The sequence below is a fragment of the Lycium barbarum genome, chromosome 6 (genome assembly GCF_019175385.1).
Source record: "Lycium barbarum isolate Lr01 chromosome 6, ASM1917538v2, whole genome shotgun sequence".
Classification (NCBI taxonomy): domain Eukaryota; kingdom Viridiplantae; phylum Streptophyta; class Magnoliopsida; order Solanales; family Solanaceae; genus Lycium; species Lycium barbarum.
In genome coordinates this window covers 120,738,684-120,754,486 of record NC_083342.1, presented here as the reverse complement: position 1 = coordinate 120,754,486, position 15,803 = coordinate 120,738,684, and the positions used below count along the sequence as shown (strand labels likewise).

At 37.2% G+C, this 15,803-nt stretch overlaps 1 protein-coding gene and 1 long non-coding RNA gene across 2 annotated transcripts; both read right to left on the bottom strand.

The window, feature by feature from the left end:
• Window positions 1-2,523: 2,523 nt before the first annotated feature.
• On the bottom strand, window positions 2,524-4,576 carry LOC132600091 (uncharacterized). The gene is made up of 2 exons (XR_009567117.1): window positions 4,282-4,576; window positions 2,524-3,323 (listed from the first exon to the last, which is right to left on the bottom strand). It is a non-coding gene; the product is annotated as an uncharacterized LOC132600091 (long non-coding RNA).
• A 1,086-nt stretch (window positions 4,577-5,662) lies between these two features.
• On the bottom strand, window positions 5,663-15,803 carry LOC132645971 (E3 ubiquitin-protein ligase RFI2). Its single transcript, XM_060363268.1, has 6 exons — window positions 15,341-15,803; window positions 11,800-11,969; window positions 10,469-10,527; window positions 7,304-7,329; window positions 6,836-7,220; window positions 5,663-6,385 (listed from the first exon to the last, which is right to left on the bottom strand). Exons 1-6 carry the CDS (start codon window positions 15,510-15,512, stop codon window positions 5,920-5,922), a joined length of 1,278 nt encoding a protein of 425 aa, XP_060219251.1. The 5' UTR covers window positions 15,513-15,803; the 3' UTR covers window positions 5,663-5,919.

Sequence of the window (15,803 nt, the reverse complement as noted above, 5' to 3'; positions counted from 1 at the left end):
TCAGAATCGGCAGATCCTCTCTGTCAGTTGAGGGCTGGTGGCGCCATTTGGGCCACTAGTTATATCCCGCAGCCGTGGGGCCTCTCGAGCTGCTTTACCCCGAATCCATAGTTGTTTGTGTAATGCTACCAGCTCATGTAGAGCTGTGGCGTGCTCGATTTGCCGAGAGTAGAGAGGCCAAACCGAATCTGCATTTACTGAGCCCATTTATCAACATCCATACCACTTTAATGCTCCACTTGGTTACAAGCCCACGTTACCAGGCTCGGCATGTCATTATCGCTAGTTAATTGTAATTAAAGTCTAAACCAGTTTATTCCGTCCTCGATATGGGATTATAGTCAATAAGCTGATGGCTTAATGCTTGGTGGGCTCCCTCAGCAGAATAAAACAAGAGAAGATAAAGTAAACTGAGATGCCTGTCAATGCTTAGCCCCGAACTTTAAAAAATAGTTCATCAATATCCTTCGTTATACTTTAGGGTCAATTATACTCTTACCGTTATACTATGGGGTCAATTATACCCTTATATCTAACGGCTGCCACGTGACATCATCCCGGCCCTTCAAAATTATTTTACCCTCAAATAAGTTTTTACCCACTAAAATAACTCAACCCGACCCGAATTATTTTTTTTTCCAGCAAAACTAATATGGATAATTTTTCCAGCAAAAAAAAAAAAAATCCGTATTAGTTTGGCTGGAAAAAAAAATCGGGACGGGTTGGGTTATTTTAGTGGGTAAAAAATTATTTAAGGGTAAAATAATTTTGAAGGGTTGGATGATGCCATGTGGCAGCCATTAGACATATAGGTATAATTGACCCCATAGTATAATAGTAAGGATATAATTGACCCTAAAGTATAACGAAGGGTATGAATGAACTATTTTCCAAAGTTCAAGGGTAATTTTGACCCTTTTCCGAATATTAAAGATGTTTGATTCACATGAGCAGCTTATAAGAAAAGAAAAACTCTCGCATTTGTTTCAAAAAAAAAATGATTTAAAGTTTTCACTTTCGGACAATGATCACTTGTTAATTAAAGCACACCTTATAAAAATGTCTTGTTAAATTGCTCCAAAGGCCTCAAGCGCAATAGGACATCAACATTGTGATTTGTGATCATCGGCTATTCATTCTGCAAATGCACTAAGATTCATACATTCACGGAGTTTTTTATTTTCATTTTTCTCTTTTAGTTGTTCTTCTTCTTTTGAACAAAAAACAAGAGATGAAAGAATATTATCTTCGAAAGCAATCAATCCGTATCCTATAAGGCCATAGCAATGAGATTTAGGACCCTAAAAATTCAAAGGTGGATCCACAATTTTGATTTGATAGGTTTGACTCTTAAGGTTATGATGATCATTGAATTTGTTGTATCTTTAAATTATGGGTTCAACTATGATATATATTGAAATTTAGTGAATCCTTGCGTATATATTTCGCATCGAAAATAGTGAGCTCGGATGAACCTGCTAACAAAGGGCTAGACCCGCTCCTGCCTGAAATGTGTTGAGCTCAACACAGGTAGCTATGATCAACACTGTAATACTAATGTTGTTTCTTTTAACACTTAGGGGTCGTTTGGTTTGAAAATAAATTATCCTGGTATATTGTACATTTGTACTCCATTAAGAATAACATGCATTACATAATTTCTAAAAAGAACGTTTGTTTACAAAATTACCCTCCACCTTATTTAGCCTTTTATATTTCCTTTGCAAAGCTTTAGTCATTCACTCTTAAAAACAAAACCTCCACCTTCTTTAGCTTTTTATACTTTGCATAGCTTTAGTTATTAATTCTTAAAAATAAAACAAAAAAGGCTCTGTATTCTCACGTCAATATTTTTGCGTGTTCCTATGGTTTGTGCCGTGTGTATTAATTCTGTGTCAGTGCTTATATATATAGTAGGAGACAAGAAGATAAACCCCAATTTCAATCAACCAGAGTACAGGCATAATAACTGGCCAAATAACCATTGCAAAAATGGCATAACTCATGGCCATGGGTGACATACAAGTAGTGCAGCAGGGAAAAGGAAGAAAAATGTGGACTTAATGGGACTAGCCATCACAAATGACATTAAACGAAAAATTGTGAAGAAATGTTGCTCTACCATCCTGGCAACAGGAGTTGTGCCCATTAAAAAACGCTCAGTACAACAGCTTGACTTATACCACTTAAAACATCAAACAATATATAACAAATTACATGCCATGACGTTCATTTTTACCATATCCTACAAACAATCAACTCCACATCAGAGGTTCAGACCAAGATCCACTTTTTTGTCCCGAAAGACAACCAAAACTGTTGAATTCAGAGGCATCAAAAACACAGTCATTCATAGCTCAACTTAGTAAAACACCCATCTTGTTCTAACTACTTCGTTGAATGCAGGGAATTGTCATGTTGTATTTTCAGGAATTGATGCACCAGCAACAGACTTGAAATAAAAAAGTCTACACTCCAACTAACTAACAAAAACAACATAGCAGAATCCCAAAATTAAACTACTAAAAAAGAAATTGAAGAACTGTCATAGCAGTTATATAATTACATATGCCCTTAACATTTACACTAGAGTTAAGCTATTTAATAGACATTAGTTACACAAAAAACATTAGCATCCCCGTGCCCACCAGTCAAACAAAAGAGGATGGACATAACCCGAGGTATCAAAAAGTGGCACTACAGTCAAACTTTGAAGTTGTTAGTCGAGCAAAAACTATCAAACTAGTGCCGCCACTTATATACACAAGTTTACCATACTTCAAAGTTTACCACTGACGATCATGGACATCATTGTCTGGCGCTGAAGTTCACCCATACGTAAAAACAGTTCCATCTTTTTGACATCTTTACAGAGAACCATTGTAGCGTTGATACGTTGCTCTGCAGAGTACACCTCAAATACGGGAGATTCAATGATGGAATAAATTTGACCACGAATATCGGATAGGTCACGATCCCCAATCTTGTCAATCAAGGCAACCATTATTTTGTCTTGACTTTCAGTAAAGTTTTTCATAACTTCCATCATACCCTTAAGAAATGTCTCATTAGCATCCTCCACAAGCCATTTTCTTTTCTTGCTTTTCTCTTTTTCATTAACACTAGAAGAGGACGTATTACCACACTCGCCTTGTTTATGATATTGTTGGGATCCAGCATGTTCATTTTCAGATGCTCTAGTCACACGCCTATTTTTACGGTTTCTTCTTGTAGAATGACCATAACCATGAAAAGAAACAATATCTCCTCAAGGATAATAAAGCATTCAATATCGGACAATAGTTGATGATCCATAAGACGACCTAATTTTGCCATAATAAAAATGAAAAGAATCAGTACACAAAAAAGTTCCACTTAGAAAAAGGAATCTATGAGCACAAATTTATAATTTTTAAGCACATAAACAGAATAATGGAAAGAAGCTAAACTAAGATTTCATCATCAAAACAAAGAGAGAAGGGCTAATAAATTGTTAAGGACAATCCACAACTGTGATTTTCACATATTTCAGCTCTTTAGCACATGCTCCCAGCAATACATATTGCGTTTGAAAGGCTGTGATTTTCCTCAATTATTTATTTAGCAAAATGATAACATAGCATTCAGAAAAGAGTTGTGATTTCTATCAAATATCAGTAGGATCTCCCAAATTATGCAACAGAGAACTTAGGAGCCGTTTGGACATGCAATTTAGATTTCTTAAGTTTCAGTTTTTTTTATAAACATAAAAACCCCACAAGTTGTGAAAACCATCAAAATTTTCCTAATTCTTATACAATCTTACCAAATGAGTAAATCATAGTTTATAATATAATTAATACGCTACTAGAATGCCTTTATAAAAAATACAACATCAATTGATTAAACTTAAGTTCAATAAAAAAAAAATTAACATGAATAGTAATGTAAATATTCTTTAATATAATCCTCCCACGTGGTAAACATGATTGGTAAATATATTTTAACAACTTGCAGATTAATATTTAATACAAATGGTTGGTAAACATGATTGATAAATTTATCTACCAACTTATGATTTTTTAAACAAAATATAAACGTATGGGTATTTATATTTTTTGAAATCATGATTTTAAATCCCAAATCAAGCCTTTTTGGATGATTTGGGATTTCTCTCATGAGATGAAATCGCATGTCCAAACGCTAATTTCATGTCATGAGATGAAATCACATGTCCAAACGCCTACTTATAAATGATGAAAAGAAAGACTACGAGAAATAGGTTTTGATAGAAGTTTTAACCTTGTGAGAAAAGATAATAATGTCAAAGATGTTCTTCAATCACCCCAACACAAGCACCTCCCCAAAAGCAGAGAAATACTTTGCGCCGTTGCTCTGAAAAAGCGATGGTAAAAAAGGGTTTAAGGACTTCAGGGGTAGTTTTGTCAATTTCACTGTTTTTATCCAGGGGTAATTATTAGAAAACATGGTTGGGGTTACTAATTAATTCATGTGATAGTTTATTGAAGGAGTTTCGTCTTTCTGTCTCACTGAATGCATATTCTATGTTAGGGATTATTCTCCATGATTTTCCAAGTTTAACGTAAATTTGGCAGAGGGTTATTTAGTTGATCAAATGTACGTGGTGGCTTATTTCTTTTATTAATTGCTTAATTTAGAAAGGTTCTAGACTAGATACTTCATAATTCTAACTGTGTTGGCGATTTTATCTTTTAGGACGAGGATTTTCAAAAACATGAGATTAATTTGAACCATTTCATTTCCTCTAAGTGTGATCTCTAGTAGCTTAATGTTCTTCACATCTTTTAAATTATGTTTAGAATTGAAAATCACTTGATCAAATCTCATTTTTCAACAAATCACAATCATCTTTTTCAAGATTTGCAAGTTTATGTGGCAACTAGCTTTCTTGTGCATCAGTGTTTGACAGTCTAATAGTTATATATATTACTGAAACATCTGTGCACTTGCTAATTTAGGATATCAGATCTTTTAACTATGAGTTCACTCATCACTAGACTTCTTGTGCATCAATGTTTGACAGTGAACTAGGGTACTTACGCATGTTTGACGTCTTTTTCTTATTTTGGATCATATCATATCTTCACTAAGAATTTTTAGTTAGCTATATACAAATTGTAAATTTTAACATGAGTAAGTTACTTCAAGAAAACAGACTAATAATGGCGAAACTGATTAATGACATTATTAAAATTCAAGTTAGTAAAGTAGTAATTATAAGAGCATTTTGAGCTCTACGTTTGCATGTACCAAAAGTAGATAGGAGCAAAGAGATTAGCAACTCCACAAGGTTGAAACAGTGTTGGTGTAGAAACATCACAGCAAAAGTCCACAATTAATTGAACATTATTTTCTTCTTATTTTAGGCTCTTCTCGCAAGACTAGTTATAATAAGCATTATTTCATTCAAAATGTACCAAAGAACCATTATCACTACCATAAGATGATTAAAGAGTCTAATAGCTTCAACACTTATTCTTTGTCACCCTTAATACAAGGATGCATTAGGTGCTTCACCCATAAAACCAACCTGAACAACGGGTTCTGTCGACCAAAACTATATTTTGGTTCATCAATGACGATGTATAATGTGAAACCATTTACTAATCTGACAGAAATCTGTGTAACCAAACACTGCAGATAAAGAGGCAACCACTAGCTTGAACTTTGCCATTAACATTGTGATGTTATTTATAACCCCACGGCACAGAAACAAGAGGACGCCACAGTCCCATCACACAACTCATGGCCATCAGAAGGGATCACTTCATGGCCACGAAACAGTTTGAACCTGCCAAATTGACAAGACTCCAACCATTATAGATCGTTTTCTCAAAACATACATAAATTGGGTTCATTCATAGTAATCACAGTTCTCATCAAAACAGCACAAGAAATTTACGACCGATTCTGGGATGGCATCCTCTCAGATCCATGCCTCGGGCGGAAGCTTCCAGATCGACTACCAGTATCAGATCCAACACCTGTGTGATGAAATGGCCCCCAAATAGGATCTCTGTCAACCTGACTCAAGGGGAAGGCAGGCATGTGGTCCCGTTCCCAATATCTGTTGGATACTGGATTTTCTGCTTCTTGAAAGCTTCTTCCTGAAGTACCTGAAGGATAGAAGTAGAAGCCACCAGCCTGATCAGATGATGAGGCAGCTGGGCCCACTTGAGCCAACCCTCTATGATTGCTGGATCTTCGACCAGCAGACATAACAGGAGTGCGTACAGCTGGTGAATTACTGGGCTGCTGAAAATAAGCTTGAAGAGCCTGAACACGGTCACGAGCCCGAGCTACACTTCCAGGATAAGGAGGTATCATTGGTGAGGCAACTGAACTTCCAGCTCTAGCAGCAGAACTGCAAAAGCGATGCACATCAGAATCAGAATACAAAAACAACATTCCCCCCCCCCCCCCCCCCCCCCCCCCAAGTAGGGTGGAAGCACAATGAAAGGCAAAAACAAGAGTAATAAAAAAGCTAAGTTTGTTTTACTCTGGATTTTCCAGAAGCCCCACAACGACTTGTCTCAAGTAATCTCAAAGCAGGAATAAATTGAATTTAAAAATAAAATAAAAAATTAAGTCCTTTTTCAATATTTCCTTCAAACACTATACCCCTTTTTCTTCTTACATTTTAGGCCCTGTACTCCACCCCTTAACCATCCTCCCCTCCAAACAGAAAAATAAAAACGTAAAGGAATGTAGGGGGAACCTTTTATGTAAAGTACACTTAGAAGCCATATTTAACAGAGTTTTATAATTATTTTATCAGGAACAAATTAATTGCCTGTGATTCCACTTATCATACCCGTGACTAACAAGGAATGGAGGGACAAAAGATCCTGGTCTTGGGATATCAGCATTGGTTCTGGCAACTCTCTGAGTAACAGAGGGAACCGAGGACTGATCAGCAGCACCAACACGACTGTTAGCCATAGGGAAAGAAGAAGAATGATGGTCCCAACTATGATAATGCACATCCATTCCTGGGAAAGCATAAGACGCAGGCATCTCGCTGGGAACAGATGGACTATTCCAGTGATTGTTGAAATTAGGACTATCATTGATATTCCCATTGGAATTTGAGGATGATGGGTGGATGCCAACATAGGCAACATATGGGCATGGATGAGCAGCAGATGATACAGCTGTGTGTTCAGCAAATATAGCATGCTGACCCAGAAGATCATGATCTGTAAAGTACGAAAACCCATCATTATTGAAGCTTGATAGAAAAGATTTACTACACAGCAGATCAGAGAGTCAGAATTCTTACATGCACTAGATGAAAGATCCCCTTCACTGCAAGCAATGTGAATTATAGGGGTCAGAGGAATTAGTATTAGAAAATAAAAGAAGAGAAGCAAAAGGGACAAAATGCCTGGACATGACAACAACACGCAAAATCTACAGCATAGCAAAAGCAAGGGAGGAGGAAAAAACCTACTCCATCCACAGCAAGAGAGTAGAGGAAAAAATCTCATCATTAGCTCTTAGCTACTCTTTGTTTTCTTGTGTGTAAATATAAGAAAACTCAATGGCAGGCACATACTGTTTACTCACCGAATAGAAAGCAGCTACAGAACAGAGTATCGGCAACCGCAGTGGAGCTCTAATGTCACAAGGAATATTAGGATGTATGGAAGTTCTAATTATACTCTCCATGTGATATAACAGGAAGAATTAAAGATGTTGATTTGACTTATGCATGATATAAGTTGTACTGGAAAAAAAAAATGTAGTAACTGAATGAAAAAGGGTAGTTTGATAGAGTAATCATCACATCCAAGTTTAAGTTTGATTGCTTAAATGAATTTGAATCTGGAACCTGTGAGAAGTCGTATAAAATAATGTTATTAATAGAATGGTGTTAAAACACTTCATCAAAAACGAAAGAGTGACATATATACTGGAACAGATTAGGGTGTTTAGTAATTAATATGCTTAAAGATTAACAGAAGTCCATCTCGCTTTCTAGCAAAAACAATTAACCCGCAAGGGTGGATCAGTTGGTTGAGCATGGGGCTTTCATAACGGAGGTCTCAAGTTCAAAACCCCCTGCCTACGACAGCAGGGGATTTGCCTTCTGGGTCGAGCTCATCGCACGGGGCTTGCCTAGTGCGGGTTATCTCTCCTGTGTTGTTTGCGAGCTATTACACAGGAGCTGGGTTTACCCTGTGCGCACCCGAAGGGTAGCGGCTGCAGGTTCCCATGTCATCAAAAAACAAAAAAAAAAAAAAAAAACAATTAATTACTACATGTTCTCCTTCGAAAGCAAAAAAGATGAATGTGCTAAATTAAGATTTGAATTATATGTTAGTGTTAATAGAGCAAACAGGGAAATAACTTGCTCCATGTGAACTTGGTCCAGCACCAGCTTTAGTTGGCTTACATGTTCAAAACTCGGAGGAGTATGAACCCTCTAGCCTGGCTCTCATACAAATATCAGGCTCCTTGCCAGCAAGTTCAAACTAGTGATGTATCCCCTATCCACACGTCTCACTTTCACCCTTACAAACTGCTCTACATTGTTCCACCCTTCCAGCCTCGTTATGTTCAATTACTTTGACTATCAAATTAAATATTTTTTAATTATTTTCCTTTAAAACCATCCCACCCAGTTACGTAAATTTCCTCCTCCTTTTATCAAATTAAATAGTTTCTTCCAGTCTTTTTCCTCAATCAGCTTACACTGCATTGGCCCAGCCTCTCCAACCAACCCCACTAAGAGTCACACAGGCCTGTCCGAGTAAAGCTTCCACGTAAGTCACCCAGCCAATTGTAACCCCTAATAAAACTAATTGTCCAAATGGAACAGTTCTAATAGTGGAAGTACAAACACATCGCCAATGAGCTTGTATGTAAGCCTCAAGGTCTCAGGTGTCTCCTTTAGGAGAAGCTTATGTAGGTACAATTCCAGCTTCAGTCTAGAGAATACAGATAGCAGCCAAACCTAGGGACAACACTTTATAGCAAGATATCAACAGCACAGTTAGTGATAACGCTCTCAGTGAAAGAACAGAACATTATCAGCGTCATAATTTGCAGACTCTGAATATGCTAATTAGTGGTAAGAGTGTAGCACAAGATGTGTGGGTTAGGCACGTGTCATGAGTTCGAACCCTGTCCTAGAAAAAAGTCTGGTATTTAAGTGGAGAAGGGTAGAGGGGCGGGCCAATTATCCCATTTTTAAATATTCTCAAAAAAAATAATTTGCAGACTCAGAATATCTTGGATCTTTTTTCTCTTATATGGGCCTTTTTTAGCCTCAGCATAGAAGCTTGATCCACTTGAATTGATGCTAAAATCTAAGAGCTTATTATATTCCTTATCCCGTCTTAGATTAATTTGGTTGAATCAAATGAGGCAAGAAAATTATAATCTCAGCTCTTTGCCCATCAAAAAGAAAGCAGCGATCTGAGGGCATATCATACTTCAAGGCCCCGCAAATATTGAGATACTGAGATGCTTGAGGCTAATCAGTCCCAACAGCAAACCCATCAACATCCTGAACTCAAACTAGCTAAATAGGCCAGCTTTCAGATCTAGGAAGATACAAAATGTTCTATGAATGGTTTACTTCCACCTCACACAATGTATTCAAACTTAACTCAAAACTCAGCCTCAACATAGCAAAGAAAGAGATGTGTTGAAACTCAACTCGAAATTCAGCCTCAATATTGCATAGAAAAAAATACATAGCAACGAATCAATGCTTAATCTGTGCGGCTCTCAGTGCTTGTTAGGTAAAAAAATCATCCTGCTTTCAACCCCCCACCGCCCGGGGACACTACCAGTCACCACACAGTAAATCTAAAAAGATAAAGACGTGCTATCCCTTCTGCTGGTGTACCTATGCTGCTAATATATTTAGCAAGACGGGGAGAGGCAAAATTTCATTGTGGGATTACACTGTGTATGTTGTTGTTTATGTCAATATATAACCAGTATGTCCTCTCTCTTTATCTCTCTTGACAAGGTCAATAATACAGCACTTACATAGTGATGTAATATATATATATATATATATATACACAAATGTACAGCAGCAAAGAAGCAAAAGCATTGTCCCTTCAACTATGCAGAGAACTAATGAGCTCTATCATGGCATCACCAGTATCTCATCTCTATACATCCAACACAGCTAATTCCTTCCAAGTATAATTTTTTCACACCAAAATCTACCTCCTCCATTAAAAGGTCTGAAGGAGAGAATATCAAGTAAATCACTTAACTATGGCAGTATTCTCTTTCAAAGACTATATAAGCAGAACAGTGACATTTAAACATTACAAGCTCCCTTAATGAGGCAACATTATCATTAACAAATCGCCAAACGGGTTAAAAGACACAATCAATCTCCACCCAAAAAGTAAAACTGATATGCTCGGCCCAAAGAAGGCAGAGTGAAAAGAAAAATTCAGAGTAAAATCGTTCTTACTCAAACGATGATGGCAGTCGAGTTAATCCACTAAACGGACACCAGTGAACTCCAAATGACTGCAAAACCACACACAGGAAATAAAGCATTCAGTAAGTAAGATATATGAAAACAAATGCAATCAACAATAAGCAGATCACAGAAAGAAAAGGAAGGCAACAGAAAAGAGAAAGTTGGGTACTATTAATGCAACAGCAAATGTTCACGAGCTTGACAGGAGAAATGGAGCTTTTTCTTAGAAGTACAGGAGGAGAAATGAAAATTTACACACACCATTTGCAGTGGTTTCTTGCTACTAAAAGTAATTGACAGAAATACATTTGAAAACGGAAAGTCCTCACGTCCAACTTTGCCAGTGTATATATCACAGTTGCTATACTCATAGGCTATGTGTTCTCAAGTGGATGTTCATGATGAGATAGAGTCAGCGTTATGATGGACAAAAACATGGAGCACCTTTGTTGACTACCAAGACTGGTGGGGTTTTACAAGATCAACCTTGTAACCTGCTGTAATTCTTTAGGCAGCTTATTCAGAAATCCAGTGTGCATTTACCCTTTCAATAAGTTACTGTAGATGACTTTCTAGAAATGTGAAAGATCAGGATATCTCGTGTTATGGATTTATCTTAATTGTTTCGTGTAAGTTTTGGAGACAAAACCAGGTCGATGAGATGTGCAGGCAAATAATTTATTTATGACACAAACTGTAAATAATACAAACAAATACTTCAGACAGGACATCTTAACAAAAACATGTCCTATTAATCAGGGAAAAATAAGGAATAGAAGGTCCCACAAAAACACTTACATAGGCCATTCGTGTTAATAATGTTTATATAAGCCTAAATTGTCAAAGTCAGGAAACTGCAAACTCATATATCAAAAATATTTTACCCAGATTGTTTACAATTCTTGGAATACCAAATTAACAGTTCTAAGCTCAAAGAACTTCATCTCTTGCTAACAAGAAGAGATTAAACCAACAATAAAGGTTTGGGTGGCTGAATACGGACATCATAACAAGGACATGCTACTAGGCAATACTCTTCAAAACAGACAAAGCATATATAAACAAAAACAGAACTGAAAAGGCATTGCCAGTCAGATAAGGCAAGTCTATCTACTTCTTCAATACTAATCTTCAATCAGTTCCCAGTATGACGTCCAGATAAAGTAACGTCCCAATGGTCTTTATCAGGGAAAAAAGGTATAGGAACGTCCAACGGCCCCCACGCTAAAACCAGATAGATCAGAAATTTTAATATTTTTTTATAGGTTAGATTGACTATTAGGTTACTGAACAGTAGGTAAGAGATGACTCATATTTACCATTTCAGCATAGCTCAGATCATATAGGTCTTCATCATGCGCCCAATCATCCATGTTGAAATCAGGTGGGGGACGGCAACCACTTGCATAAAGCCATTGACCCTTCTCAATTTTCCGACAGTTGGGACACTGCATTTGCCCCTTGATGTTAAAGGCGGAACCAATGCAATCTGCAAGCCAATTGCCAGAATGGGAAGTTGTCAACAAGATGAAATACACCCATTTTCTTGTCATTCAGACATTATTAGAGAACGTCACAAACAAAACATTATTACACTCAATAGTCCCCAGCTTCTCTGCCCTAATACATTCAACACGATAATTGTTGTAGATATCAAAAGGAGAGGTTATTACACGCTACCGTCCATCCCCCCACCCAACCAAAAAAAAAAAAAATGATAAGGGTCGCTAATCCTAAATTTCCCAAAGCTCCATCAAGTTATGCTTAATAGAAAATGGTTTCTGAAAGGAACTTACTAGAAAGATAATGGCTTCCACCATTAAGCAAACTGTAAAATAATATCAAAGAAGTGAATAGTGGATACAAATGGCAGACGTCATATAGCAAATGAAATTGTAGAACATCATATAAAATTGCTAGATGTAGGGTTAGTTTTAGAAAATCAGCTATATTAGCACAACAATCTCCTAAACGAGAGAGAATACAATAATAGCCATATTTCTCCTTTCTTCTTCTACTATGGTTACGGTGTTTTTCGTTTGTAAAAAATAAAATGGTGGCAGACAAGTGGAAATTCAAGTTCGTTGGTCACAACATGATCCAAAAGACAACTCAGTCCAGATTCCATTGACAAATGCAAACATATATATGTTGGTAAAGAGGACATTGGGCTTGCTTTCTACAATTGAAGATCAGGGAAGCTCCAGAAAAGGATCACCGAAAAATGTGCTTAAGCCCTGGAACAAAGTTTACTTCAGAACGGACGCCTCATCTCACATAGGCGACACCTTGGTGTAGGTGCAACGATGCTAACACGTGCATCTTATTGACCGTAGACAGTCTTCTACACAATAAATATAACTAGTATAGTGATAACTTAGTTATTAAGGAACCATTATGAATGAAAATGTTAGTAATTAAGCAGAGACAGCACAATTAAAAGTCACTAAACTAGTATTAGAAATTGTTGAAATGTGTGACATCTCATCTAAAAGCTTAAGTTGTTAAAGCAAGCACACTTTTAATTAATGGATATGTCTTTCAGCACGCCCCCTCATGTGCAACAGCAGCCTTGCTATACCCCTGGCTAATATGGGATGTAAAGGAACATAACGGATATTGTCCAATGGTATAAATTTCTCTTTGCCAGGGAGAAAATCTGGGTTTGACCCCACCATATGAAACCCAGATCCTTTCCATAATAACAGAAAACCGATCCCAGTGACCAAGGTTACATACCCAATCTAGTCTCGAAGTGGTCTTCAAGAATCTAGAAGATTAGACAAAAAGATGAAACCTTCTGAGTAGGATTCTGGGATGATTGCATGTCGACCACCTTGACAAATGACCAAGAGAAAGCAATACTATTCGCACACGAGACTTTGGATAGCTAAACTACATCATGCTCTCCATTTTTTGTTACTACTGAAGGGAGCATGTTCTATGACCAATATTAAGAGAAGAAGCCAAAGTGTTAGGTATTCTTGATGCTAAGTGAGGGAGATTATATGTTAGAGGACAATGAGAAGGAAAGCATCAGAAGAAATGGTAGAAAATCATCAGTGGTGACCATAAGAGAAAGATGGTGCAAAGAGCAATGTAATGTTTCATTAATTTTAAAAAAAAATAAAAAAAATTGTAGTTTTATTTATTTCTTATTTTTCAGAAATCACATTGTAAGTCATAAAAAGTCTTTGTTGTACATTAGGCTTCAAAATCTCAGCATGAAGATTCATCCTCTTCTTTTCCTTTTCTTCCCTGGTTTTCATTTTTGATAAGGCATTCACTGGTTTTCATCTAAAACCTTCTTCGTATTCTCATACCGAAATCATAGAACCAGCTATATTGCTCATGTAACTGTATCGTTGTTACAGCTACTTGACCCCAGATTTAAGACTCAAAAACTGGACAGGCGCAATCCCAAATAAAGAAGTATGCTTGTGTACATCAGTGTAGCGCGCGTGCGGCCCAGAACATCTAAGGGCATCACAGACCTGTTATTGCCTCAAACTTCCGCGGCATAAATGGCCGTAGTCCCTCTAAGAAGCTGGCCGCGAAGGGATACCTCCGCATAGCTAGTTAGCATGCTGAGGTCTCGTTCGTTAACGGAATTAACGAGACAAATCGCTCCACCAACTAAGAATGGCCATGCACCACCACCCATAGAATCAAGAAAGAGCTCTCAATCTGTCAATCCTTACTATGTCTAGACCTGGAAAGTTTCCCTGTGTTGAAGTCAAATTAAGCCGCAGGCTTCACTCCTAGTGGTGCCCTTCCGTCAATTCCTTTAAGTTTTAGCCTTGCGACCATACTCCCCCCGAAACCGAAAAACTTTGATTTCTCATAAGGTGCCAGCGGAGTCCTAAAAGCAACATCCGCCGATCCCTGGTCTCGGCATCGTTTATGGTTGAGACTAGGATGGTATCCGATCATCTTCGACCCCCAACTTTCGTTCTTGATTAATGAAAACATCCTTTGCAAATGCTTTCGCAGTTGTTCGTCTTTCATAAATCCAAGAATTTCACCTCTGACCTTCCCCTCCCCTCTGACTATGAAATACGAATCCAAGAATTTAATTAACAGAATTCTGCTAAAATCCTTGAATCTTTAATTTTCCAACCAGCATTCTGCTGTACGAAAAAACAAATTGACAATTGCTTAGACCGTCTAGCCATTCTTGATAATTTTTCAACTTAACTAACTGTGAAACCTAGTATTCCTTCATCTTCACCCGCCGAGCTGTTCTAAATCATACTCAAGCCATCCAGGCAACTAACACATGCAATGCCATGTTTTTTAACAGCTAACCCTAAGTACTAAGTAAAGCAGATAATCATCATCATGTTATAAGTCCATTTAACTAGATTACCCAGTTGTCACAATTTAGGAAATACGTGAGGATGAGTCCTCTCAAAGTGCAAGCCAACATCAGATACCACTAGCTTACTCAGAAAAAACGAAATTTGTGGTCTAACTTACAGAAAGCATAACGTTCTCTATTAGTCAATTGTGGTCTAAATTAGCACAAAGCAACCCCTTGTTCAAAGTGTAAGACAACATCAACAAAGTTTCCACTTATAGAATGCATAATTTTCTCTATTAATCAATGACAACAATTCTTTGTGGTGCAAGTTAGCCCCTTGTTTAAGTTAGATATAACAGAAAATTAACCAACAATTCTTCATAAAATCAAATTCTGCTCTCCCAAAGGACAAAAAAAGTAGACAACTTTATCGAAAAATCAGATCTCAGACAATCCGGTGCTAAATTTAACTACCAACAAGTTTTCCCCTTACTTAGGAAACAAAGTAGGAGTAAGAATTAGGTTTAATTAATTAAAAGTTAGGTAAAGGAACTAACCAAGGTGAAATTGATGACCACATTGAAGCTTAGCCAAAGATCTATCACCGTTATCGGTAACAGCTTCAAGACAAATCGAACACGCAACCGTCGATGATGTCTTATCTTCTTTACCACCACCATCTCCTCCTCCATCACCGTCATCTTGAAGATCCACATCGTTCAACCCCATAATTTAAACAACTTGCTTTACTCCTACCTTAATTAATTTACACAAAAAATTGTCTTGATCTTTTAGATAGAAAAAAAAAGTATCTAGGAAAAATAAATAAAAAGAGAATCCGATTGCGAAGGCTGGGTTTGGGGGTCTGGGTGAGAGATGAAAGAGAATTGCGGTGAGAGTTGTTTGTTTGTTTGTTTGTTTGTTGGGAAGATGGATGAGGCTTGGCTGTACAAAAACTGTGAACACCTCTTTCTTTTTTTCCTTCTATTTTCCTTTCTCTCCTCATCCCCTATTTTACGG